The following is an 11,800-nucleotide window of genomic DNA, read 5'->3' on the forward strand; positions in this document are numbered from 1 at the left end:
ATGCTGCATGGGGCGGGGCTGGCGGCGTGCTCCGCCGGCCTCCCTCCGGCCTCCCTCCTCCGCCGGTCGCTGGCGTCCTCCGTCATTCCGCCGGTCCTCCTCTTCCTCCTGCTCCTCCAGCTGCTGGTGGGCTTCGGCGCGCTGGGCGGAGGAGGCTCCGCCTCCAGGGGGGGAGGGGGGTGGTGGGAGGAGGAGGGGGGAGGAGGAGGAGGAGGAGGAGGGCATCGGATGATCTCCTTCTCCGTCATCAGCATCGAGCCGGAGAGGAGCGTCGCCCCTCCTCCTCCCTCTCCTCGGCGCCGCCACGGGGGTCCCGTCGTCTCCTCCTCCGCCCCGGGACCACCGGACCTCCTGGACGACGACGACGAAGACGATGAGGAAGGTGGCGATGGCGTGGAGAGGAGGAGGAGGGGAGGCGGGGAGGAGGAGGAGGAGGACGCGGCACGCCAAGGATACGACGACGAGAACGAGACGCCCACCGCGCACCGCCAGGTAAGGAGAGAAAGGAAAGGTTTACCCAGGGTAACTGGACTAAGCATCAGATACTTGTTTACAGCCAGGCCCTGCTTATTTCATAGAACATTTCATGGTAGTGGTTCAATGCCTTGTCCAAGGGCACTTCAGCGGTGGTCATTTTTCAACGTGTCGAACCGCTGATTCGAACTGGCGACCTTTCCGATATCAAGACCGCTCCGCAATCCGTTCGGCCACCGCCGCTACAGAGATGGGCGCCGCGCACCGCGGTATACAGGCCAGTGGTTCCCAAACTATATATTTCACATCGAAATAGACACGCCCCAAATAGACACTCATTAGCCCGCGGACCCCCATTTGAAGAGATGTGCCAGGGACCCCCATGAGAGAAGATCTCTAGCAGTGATTCTCAACCACTTTCATTTCAAGGACCCCCCCCCCCCAGTTTGACAAGCTCCAGTTTGACAGCTCGTAGCGCGGCACTCGGTGCCGCGCTACGAGCTGTCAAACTGGAGCTTGTAGATCTGCTATTTGTTTTTAATCGTGAAAATGTGGCGCAAATCTTTGAATATATATTCTTTCAGAGCGACGTTTTAACTCAAATCTTTGCTCCTGGGGGGGGGGGGTCCCTGGAATATCATATTTTCAGATGGGGGTCGGCGGGCCAATTACATTATATTTTTGGGGGTCCTTGACATGAAAATGCAGTGAACCACTGACACAGAAAGTTTGCCTGTTTTATTAGGGCCCAATGCAAACGGGATCTGTTTCCCTGTTTTATCAGGGCCCAATGCAAACGGGATCTGTTTCCCTGTTTTATCAGGGCCCAATGCAAACGGGATCTGTTTCCCTGTTTTATCAGGGCCCAATGCAAACGGGATCTGTTTCCCTGTTTTATTAGGGCCCAATGCAAACGGGATCTGTTTCCCTGTTTTATCAGGGCCCAATGCAAACGTGTGCGTTGTTTGCTTGTTGCCATGTTGACATTTTTAAGCCCTTTCGGTGCTTTTTGAGACACGAGCACGCAACACCAAGAAAGCATGCAGGCATACCTCCAATCCTGACCCTAAGACCTACCTAAGACCTCCCTCCATACCTCCATACCTCCATACCTCCATACCTCCAACCCTGACCCTAAGACCTACCTAAGACCTCCCTCCATACCTCCAACCCTGACCCTAAGACCTACCTCCATACCTCCATACCTCCAACTCTGACCCTAAGACCTACCTCCATACCTCCATACCTCTAACCCTGACCCTAACCCTCCAACAACTGACCCTAAAACTATTACTCTGAATGTATGTGCTCTCCTCTGACCCATGCACGCACGCACGCTTGCACGCACACATGCACGTACACACGACACACGCATGCGCTCACGCACACATGCACGCACGCACGGTGTTGTTTGGTGTGCCAATAATAAAGCTCATTAAATTAAAGTTATTTGACAGAGAGAAAGGTGAGAGAGAGAGACAGACAGACGGAGAGAGAGAGTCAGTAAAGTTAATTAAAAAATATAATTTAATAGAGCGAGAGAGAGAGAGAGAGAGAGAGAGAGAGAGAGACACAGAGAGAGAGACAGATCTATCATTTAGTTAGGTGACATAGTACCAATGCTAATGGGATAGCGCTCAAGTGTGCAGCCCTGTACCCCCCAGGGGTCCTTGAGACAGACAGTCCCCATCAAAAATGATTGATAGTTTGAATTAGTCCGGCAGCCGTTATTTTTGTTTAAAGTGGGAAATTTGGTACATAGTCTTTTTTTTATTGGCCTAAAATATTGTCTATATACATACAGACATTCGTGAATCCACTTGCTGTCTGCATTGAGCATTTTTTTTAACCCCAATTTAGGCAGGAACGGAAGGTTAGCATCATGTTATGCTTTAGCTATTTAAAAATAGCAGATCTACAAGCTCATAGCGCGCCACCGAGTGGCGCGCTACGAGCTTGTAGGTCTGCTATTCTTTTTTAAATCGAAGAACCACTGACATAGAAACATAGCTTTTTATCAGAAAACTGTCAGGATGTAGAAGACATTTATAGAATCTGATCTCAGGTCAGAATGGGTTAACTCTTATAATCCGCCAGCCATTAATTAATAGCGTACTGCCAGGGTTTTATTGCGCGTAAAACACTTACTTTGAAGACTGAAATATATCACATGTTACAGACGGTGACAAACTGCTGTGTGTGGTGTCTTGACCGGTTTGTAGTTCTCTGCTGTGTGTGGTGTCTTGACCGGTTTGTAGTTCTCTGCTGTGTGTGGTGTCTTGACCGGTTTGTAGTTCTCTGCTGTGTGTGGTGTCTTGACCGGTTTGTAGTTCTCTGCTGTGTGTGTGTGGTGTCTTGACCGGTTTGTAGTCCTCTGCTGTGTGTGGTGTCTTGACCGGTTTGTAGTCCTCTGCTGTGTGTGGTGTCTTGACCGGTTTGTAGTCCTCTGCTGTGTGTGGTGTCTTGACCGGTTTGTAGTCCTCTGCTGTGTGTGGTGTCTTGACCGGGTTGTAGTTCTCTGCTGTGTGTGTGTGGTGTCTTGACCGTTTTTGTAGTTCTCTGCTGTGTGTGTGTGGTGTCTTGACCTGGTTGTAGTTCTCTGCTGTGTGTGGTGTCTTGACCGGTTTGTAGTTCTCTGCTGTGTGTGGTGTCTTGACCGGTTTGTAGTTCTCTGCTGTGTGTGGTGTCTTGACCGGTTTGTAGTTCTCTGCTGTGTGTGGTGTCTTGACCGGTTTGTAGTTCTCTGCTGTGTGTGTGTGGTGTCTTGACCGGTTTGTAGTCCTCTGCTGTGTGTGGTGTCTTGACCGGTTTGTAGTCCTCTGCTGTGTGTGGTGTCTTGACCGGTTTGTAGTCCTCTGCTGTGTGTGGTGTCTTGACCGGTTTGTAGTCCTCTGCTGTGTGTGGTGTCTTGACCGGTTTGTAGTCCTCTGCTGTGTGTGGTGTCTTGACCGGTTTGTAGTTCTCTGCTGTGTGTGTGTGGTGTCTTGACCGTTTTTGTAGTTCTCTGCTGTGTGTGTGTGGTGTCTTGACCTGGTTGTAGTTCTCTGCTGTGTGTGGTGTCTTGACCGGTTTGTAGTTCTCTGCTGTGTGTGGTGTCTTGACCGGTTTGTAGTTCTCTGCTGTGTGTGGTGTCTTGACCGTTTGTAGTTCTCTGCTGTGTGTGGTGTCTTGACCGGTTTGTAGTTCTCTGCTGTGTGTGGTGTCTTGACCCGTTTGTAGTTCTCTGCTGTGTGTGGTGTCTTGACCGGTTTGTAGTTCTCTGCTGTGTGTGGTGTCTTGACCCGTTTGTAGTTCTCTGCTGTGTGTGGTGTCTTGACCGGTTTGTAGTTCTCTGCTGTGTGTGGTGTCTTGACCGGTTGTAGTTCTCTCGGTCGGTTGGTGGAAAAAACCGTTTTCAACAGGCCGTTGAAAACGGGGCCAGTTTCATTATTAACCCATTCTGACCTGAGATCAGATTCTAAAAGTGTCTTCGATTTAAAAAAAATAGCAGACCTACAAGCTCAAATCTGTCCCCGGAACAACACATTTTCAGATGGGGGGGGTCGGTGGGCTAATTACATATTATTTTTGGGGGTCCCTTTGTCGACGTGAAGATGTTTGAGAACGACATAGAAACATCAGAAAACTGGATTTAGAAGGCATTTGTAGACATCAGGTCTAAAGAGGTTTTTAATGGTTCCGGGGAAAGCACCGCAAGGTTCTGAGAATTAGAGACACAGCATGAATAACACAGTAAAACACACTGCTATTAGCTACTGACATGACATGACCGTACAGGTGGGAGACCCACTGACCCCACAGCTGTTCTGTTATGTTCTGTTCTCTCTCTCTCTCTCTCTCTCTGTCTCTCTGCCTCTCTCTGCCTCTCTCTGCCTCTCTCCCTCTGTCTCTCTGCCTCTCTCTCTCTCTCTCTCTCTCTCTCTCTCTGCCTCTCTCTCTCTGTCTCTCTCTGCCTCTCTCTGCCTCTCTCTGCCTCTCTCCCTCTGTCTCTCTGCCTCTCTCTCTCTCTCTCTCTCTCTCTCTCTCTCTCTCTCTCTCTCTCTCTCTCTCTCTCTGCCTCTCTCTGTCTCTCTGCCTCTCTCTCCCTATCTCACTCTCGCTCTCTCTCTGCAATAAAGCGGCGGTGGCTCAGCGGTAGAGTGGCCAGATGGTAACCGCAAGGTTGCCAGTTCGATCCCTGTGGGCTCCTCCCCCAGAGTTAGTGTCGAAGTGTCCTTGAGCAAGACTCTGAACCTCCTAATTGCTCCTGATGTGCAGGTTGGTGCCTTGCATGGTTTCCGCTGCCATCGGTGTGTGAATGAATGTGTGAATGTGTGTGATTATTGGGTGAATGTGTGTGTGAATGGGTGAATGTGGGTGATTATTGGGTGAATGTGTGTGTGAATGGGTGAATGTGGGTGAATGTAATGCACAATCTATGTAAAGCGCCTTGGATAAAGGCGCTATATAATGCATTACATACAGTATGAATGATACAAACACAGTATGACTCAAAATAATAAATTACTCTCTCTCTCCCCACCTCTCTCTCCCCCCTCTCTCCCTATCTCTCTCCCCCCTCTCTCTCTCTCCCTATCTCTCTCCCCTCTCTCTCTCTCCCTATCTCTCTCCCCTCTCTCTCTCTCTCTCTGTCTCTCTCCCCCCTCTCTCCCTATCTCTCTCCCCCTCTCTCTCTCTCCATATCTCTCTCTCTCCCTATCTCCCCCCCCTCTCCCCCCCCCCCTCTCTCCCTCGCCCAAGGCTAAACTCCTCTGACTCACTCTTGTGAATCTCCCCCACCACAAGCACCAAGGTCTCCGCGCGCGTGTGCGTGCGTGCGTGTGTGCCTGTGTGCGTGTGTGTGTGTGTGTGTGTGTGTGTGTGTGTGTGTGTGTGTGTGTGTGTGCCTCAGGCGTGCATGTCACTGGCTGCACTGGGGGGGGGGGGGGGGGGGGGGGGGGTCACGGTAGGTAGGCCTACTTCATCCCCACTACCTACCTACCTGGGGGCGCGCACTCACACACACACACACACACACACACACACATTCCTGCGCATTATTTATGCAATGCTTTGACCTCATGACCCCTGTGGAATCCTGACTATGTACTGCACGTACTGTACACAAGAATTCCACTTAATAACGTGTGTGTGTGTGTGTGTGTGTGTGTGTGTGTGTGTGTGTGTGTGTGTGTGTGTGTGTGTGTGTGTGTGTGTGTGTGTGTGTGTGTGTGTGTGTGTGTGTGTGTGTGTGTGTGTGTGTGCGTGCAGGGGCGGGGCCAGGGGGTGGAGCTACAGCCCTGGGCAGCAGCAGGTGGGCCGTCCTTCTCCACAGAGCTGGACCGCCTCATTGGCTACATGACCACACCCCAGGTACACTGATTGGTTGATTCATTGATTGATTGAATGATATTTGATATCGTACTTTATTGTCAGTTCACACTGAAATGCGTCTTGCGACCCAGCAGCAGCCCTCAATGAATTGCATTGAATTGAATGGGGCATTGGGGGTGTTGTGCTAATTCGCTTATTTCCATCGCTCAAATCTTTTTTTTCCTTTTTTATATATCCTCTCTTAACCCATTCTGACCTGAGATCAGATTCATACGAGGTTTCCGCCGGACACACACTGGTCTGATGAACCCATTCTGACCTGAGATCAGATTCTAAAAATGTCAGTCGCTCTTCGATTTTTCAAAAATAGCAGACCTACAAGCTCGTATCGCGCCACTCGGTCAGTTCCACCGACAGAAGAGGAAATCTGAAACAAGTTGAAAAGAGATTCAGGAGTTTTGGCAACGCTAAGTGTAATTTCGAAAGAGAGAGAGAGTTAGAAAGAAAAAAAAGAAGCCTATAGCTTGTCCTCTCATGATTTGTAGTTGGTGTGTAACTACGCCCATCTGTGGGTGGGAGGTTAGGACCTCAGCATGCACCCATAGCCAGGTAACTACGCCCATCTGTGGGTGGGAGGTTAGGACCTCAGCGTGCACCCATAGCCAGGTAACTACGCCCATCTGTGGGTGGGAGGTTAGGACCTCAGCGTGCACCCATAGCCAGGTAACTACGCCCACCTGTGGGTGGGAGGTTAGGACCTCAGCGTGCACCCATAGCCAGGTAACTATGCCCATCTGTGGGTGGGAGGTTAGGACCTCAGCGTGCACCCATAGCCAGGTAACTACGCCCATCTGTGGGTGGGAGGTTAGGACCTCAGCGTGCACCCATAGCCAGGTAACTACGCCCATCTGTGGGTGGGAGGTTAGGACCTCAGCGTGCACCCATAGCCAGGTAACTACGCCCATCTGTGGGTGGGAGGTTAGGACCTCAGCGTGCATCCATCTGTGGGTGGGAGGTTAGGACCTCAGCATGCACCCATAGCCAGGTAACTATGCCCATCTGTGGGTGGGAGGTTAGGACCTCAGCGTGCACCCATAGCCAGGTAACTATGCCCATCTGTGGGTGGGAGGTTAGGACCTCAGTGTGCACCCATAGCCAGGTAACTACGCCCATCTGTGGGTGGGAGGTTAGGACCTCAGTGTGCACCCATAGCCAGGTAACTACCAGTCCGGTGCCCAGACCGTTACGCTACGGCCTGGGCCCTAGACGGCTATTTCTATACATGATGTATTACCATGTGTTGTTCTTGCTTACTGTAATTAACCCATTGATGTCAAGCTTATTAACCCATTTTGACCTGAGATCAGATTGTAAAAATGTCTTCTACGTCCTGACAGTTTTCTGAAAAAGCTATGTTTCTGTGTCAAAAATAGCAGACCTACAAGCTCATAGCGCGCCACCGAGTGGCGCGCTATGAGCTTGTAGATCTGCTATTTTTCAATAGCTAAAGCATAACATAGTGCTAACACCAAAAGGGGTTCCCGCCCCAAAATGGCTTAAGAGCGTCTGCTATTAAAATGCCTAAATTGTAAGTCAGTCGGTTTCAAAATTCAACTTATTTCATCAACGGTTTGAAACACGTTTGTGTCTTTCAGAAGTTCAGTAAATGGGACTATATTCATGGGACTTATTTCACCCTATAAACTGTAGTGTATTGTCTCTGTTGGGTGTACTATACATACACCTCATATTATGTCCAAAACTGTAACTTTTCATGATTCAAATTCGAAAGCATAAAAAAAAAGATTGCAGATCTACAAGTTCGAAAAATTCAAGTTCATTGAAAATAATGGAGGCGGGCTGTTTTGACGCGCGGCAGTCGCAGACGGTGTGTGATGGGCTTAATAGTCGAATAAACAGGCACATGTACACTTAAAATCCTGGATTCACAAGATCTGGCATTTATTGATTGCCCATATTTATCCCAAATTGAATGGTCAGGTGATATGCATTATGAACAGCAAAGACACATATGAAAGCAAATACGACCTGTTACATCACAAATCAGATTCGATCATATCAGTCCACAGATCGGGGCGCCCCTCGAAGCACAGGCCAGAGGTTGGTCTGTCCTGGAGAATTCTGACGTCTCTCTCCTTTTCCAGACACTATATAGGAATCCTTTCTTGTCACTCAGTGACCTTGCATGAGCACAGCTCGGGTGCACACTCTTAAAGTAATGGTAACTGCTTTAAAGGGTCTACTTTCCCCCCATCAGTAGCAACGATATGTTGAAATGAATAATGTTAACAACTTGTCTTGATTCCTTCCTTATTTCACCATGTCTCTGGTGCTCCGTCTGCAGGTTAACTGCTCCAGGGTGCTGGTCCCAGGCCAGTCCCAGGCTCAGGCCTCTGGAGCCAGGGTGCAGGTCCCAGGCGAGCCCCAGGCCTCACAGCAGGCCTCTGGGCCCAGGGTGCAGGTCCCAGGCCAGTCCCTGGCTCAGGCCTCTGTCCCAGGCGAGTCCCAGGCTTCACAGCAGGCCTCTGGAGGTCCCTCAGAGGAGTGGCTTCTGTGCGCAGAGGACTGGCTCCTTCCAGACGCACACTCGCCATGTGTCGCATACTCTTTCAGGTATAGCTGTGTGTGCAGTGTTGGGCAGTAGTGTTAGTAGTGGTGGTAGTAGCGTTTTTGTAGTGTAGCTATTTTTAGACCCAAGTAGTGACGTAGCTTTCAACAAAAGCTATACGTTACAAATTGACTGTTAAATAAAGTTTTGTGGGGAAAAAAATCCCTGGAAAAAAATCCATGATTGGTTGGTTTAGATAAGAGTCTGACACAGTTATGTTGTTAACAGTTTCCGTGCCGGGAATGGATTACTCCAGGTTACTGTCGCTGCCATAAAAGACTTACGCGACTTTTGTTTTATGTGTTTAATCCGCCGTAATGTAAACAAAAAAAAGAAAATTCTTTTTCGCCGCTTAGGAAGAGAGGAGGTGCATTTCGTGTTGACAATGAACCGGAAATCGTCACATGCTGTGAGCTGCTAGGGCTTCTGGGAAATTGAGGCCAATGCAAACGCATTGGGTTCAACGCCTCATGGAGGCGGGTCCTGTGCTGCCTCTTCTCGGTGTAGCAAGATGGCGGGTGGTTCGATCGTTCATAACAAACGGGGGGAGCTATTTTCGCTCGATTTTCGCGGATTAAAAGCCCAAATAATTCAGCGTGTGCTCTAAAGGTAATACAACAATCTCGGCAGTGAAGGGGGGTTGATTAAAATGCGGGTTAATCGTAAAAAACAGTCAAACTGTTAAGCAGCAAGAGGATCCCACGCAGCAGCTGTCCTTTTATCTCTAGCACAACACAATGAATTACTCACCTAATGCTGCCTGCAGGTTCCATGTTTAATTCCAGCGTGTGTAACCTACATTATTGTCTAAGTGAAAGTTTTCATATTGTAAATTTGATCGCTAGTGGTTTAGCGACTATAGTACTTTGACAGCTCATTCATCGTAGCTTGTTTACAAGTCAAACGGACTTCTTGTGCAGAAACTGCCCCATCAAAATAAGAGCCACTTGTATTGATTAGTCAACACTAGTTTTATTTCTAAGTCTACTACAGGACATTAACATCTCATTTAAGTGCCTGTCAGCATTCTCTCAATCTGAGTATCCCATCCTCAAATATTCGGTAAAACAGTGCCTATCGAGGCAACAGTCTGTCTTGAGAGACTAGCATTCTCTAGTCTAAATTATGTCTCTCAGCTGGTGTGCAAATGGCTAGGCTGTGGCAATAATAATAATTTAAAAGAAAATAACAAAAAATAACTCAAATCGTTCATTTTTTGGAACCATGAACTTTAGTTCAAAATGTTGAATTATGAACTGAATTAGTTCCTTTAAAAAAAATAACTGTGAACTGAACTACCTATAGTTAATAAAAAAAATAACTTTCCCAACACTGAACACATGAATCAGCCGGCTCCTGACACCGCAAGGTACATTAATACAAGTAAATGTGAAAAAGTTGACACCAAAAGCCAGACAGAGGGCTTGTTTCCTGTTTGTTTTTTAATAAACAATCAAACTCAGCATTTTTGCCTGCCTATTAGGCTATTTGTTCTGTGGAAACTTGATCATTAAGTTGATAAAAAATATTAAAAAAAAAAAGTAGTGTCCATGTAGCTAGCTACTTTTGCCATGTAGCTTATAGTGTAGCTTGCTACAATTATCTGGGGATAGCTTCGTTGTAGTTGAGCTATATTTAATAGAGAGTAACTGGTAGTGTAGCTTACTACATTTTCCAAGTAGCTTGCCCATCACTGTGTGTGTGTGTGTGTGTGTGTGTGTGTGTGTGTGTGTGTGTGTGTGTGTGTGTGTGTGTGTGTGTGTGTGTGTGTGTGTGTGTGTGTGTGTGTGTGTGTGTGCGTGTGTGCGTGTGTGCGTGCGTGCGTGCGTGCGTGCGTGCGTGCGCGTGCGCGTGTGCTGCAATGCTCATTCATTCATATCACCGGCATAGAGAGTTGGCATAAACAACTTACTAATGCATATTTAATCATGCATAGAATCATCTCCCTACAACTTATCTGCTTCCATTTTTTTAGCTCTGTCTCTGCCGTCTGTCTGTCTGTCTGTCTGTCTGTATCATTCTTTCTTTGTCTGTTCTTCTGTCTCTCTCTCTCTTTGTCTCTCTTCTGTCTCTGTCTCTCTCTCTCTCTCTCTCTCTCTCTCTCTCTCTCTCACTCTCACTCTCACTCTCACTCTCTCTCTCTCTCACTCTCTCTCTCCCCCCCCCCCACACACACACATACGTATGTATGCTTGTCGGTCTGTATCTCTCTTTGTCTGCTCTCCCCCCCCCCCCCTCTCTCTCTCTCCAAAGAAGAATTCCAGGACTTTATTGATGTTCTAAATAGCCATCATAGATCCATAACGATAAAATATGTGACACCCACAGAAAGGATTGACTTTCTTGATGTAACAATCTTCAAGGATCCAAACTTTAACACAAATGGGGAAACTAGACTTAAAAGTATTCTTTAAAGAAACAGACACCCACGCCCTATTACACAAAACGTCCTTCCACCCGGCACACTCCTACACAGGGATAGTCAAATCACAACTACTAAGATTCCATATAGGATTTGCACGCAAAGAAGTGATTTCAAAATAGTTTGTAAAACACTATTTAAGGCCCTCAGACTAAGAGGATACACTAGGACATTCCTCCGGAAAGCCCAAAATACCTTCTTAGAAATAAGAGTGCGGGATCCAGGTCCCAAATTGGCCCTGATAACCAGTTATTCAACACAGAGCACACTAGCCAACAACAGAATAAAAAGGAATTTTGAGAACCGAACGGATGATCTTCTAAAAGATTATAAAATTATATCGGCCTACAGAAAAAACAAAAACCTTAAAGATGATCTAGTACACAGCAAGCTAAAAGAAATCAACACACCAGCACGCCAGGGACCAGAATACTTCAAACCCAAACAATTAGTCAAAAATTGAACTACAAAACGCGTGTTGGAGATTAAACAACAAATAACAGCCAGAACCAGCAACTGCATTTATTTAATCACATGTGAAAAATGTGGTTTACAATATGTCGGAGAAACGGATAAAACAATAGGTACAAGGCTGGGACAACACAGATAGAATATTAACAATGCAAAAAAGACAACCACAAGATTTGTGCAACATTTCATGGCTCACGGCATTGAAGCTTTAAAATGCGCTGGACTTCAACACAATCCCAACTGGACAGTAGGACAAAGACGTTTTAATGAAAAACAGTGGATTAAGAATAGGCCTGTCAAAAAAAATCGATTCGAGTTAGAATCGCGATTCTAATGCCGTCCGATTCAGAATCGATTCTCATTTTCCAAAAAAATAAAAATCTTTATTTTTTGCACAAAATTTGTGCAAGAAAAAAAAAGAAAAAAAGGCCATAATGCATTGCATGTACAGGTACATTTAATGTACCTGTGCATGCAATGCATTATGGCCT

The 11,800-nt window shown here is 47.3% G+C and overlaps 1 protein-coding gene across 1 annotated transcript in view; it reads left to right on the plus strand.

Annotated features, from left to right (window-relative positions):
- LOC310874401 (putative methyltransferase-like protein 24) overlaps positions 1–11,800 on the plus strand; it is a gene marked incomplete at both ends in the record, with an annotated part of 18,073 nt that continues 6,273 nt past the window's right edge. The window contains 4 exons of the mRNA XM_083787179.1: positions 1–182; positions 252–492; positions 5,725–5,826; positions 8,153–8,421. Coding sequence (XP_083643305.1) covers positions 1–182; positions 252–492; positions 5,725–5,826; positions 8,153–8,421 — 794 coding nt within the window. The remainder of the gene's footprint in view (positions 183–251; positions 493–5,724; positions 5,827–8,152; positions 8,422–11,800) is intronic.

The sequence above is a fragment of the Protomyctophum parallelum genome, assembly GCF_964188405.1.
Source record: "Protomyctophum parallelum genome assembly, chromosome: 1".
Classification (NCBI taxonomy): Eukaryota; Metazoa; Chordata; class Actinopteri; order Myctophiformes; family Myctophidae; genus Protomyctophum; species Protomyctophum parallelum.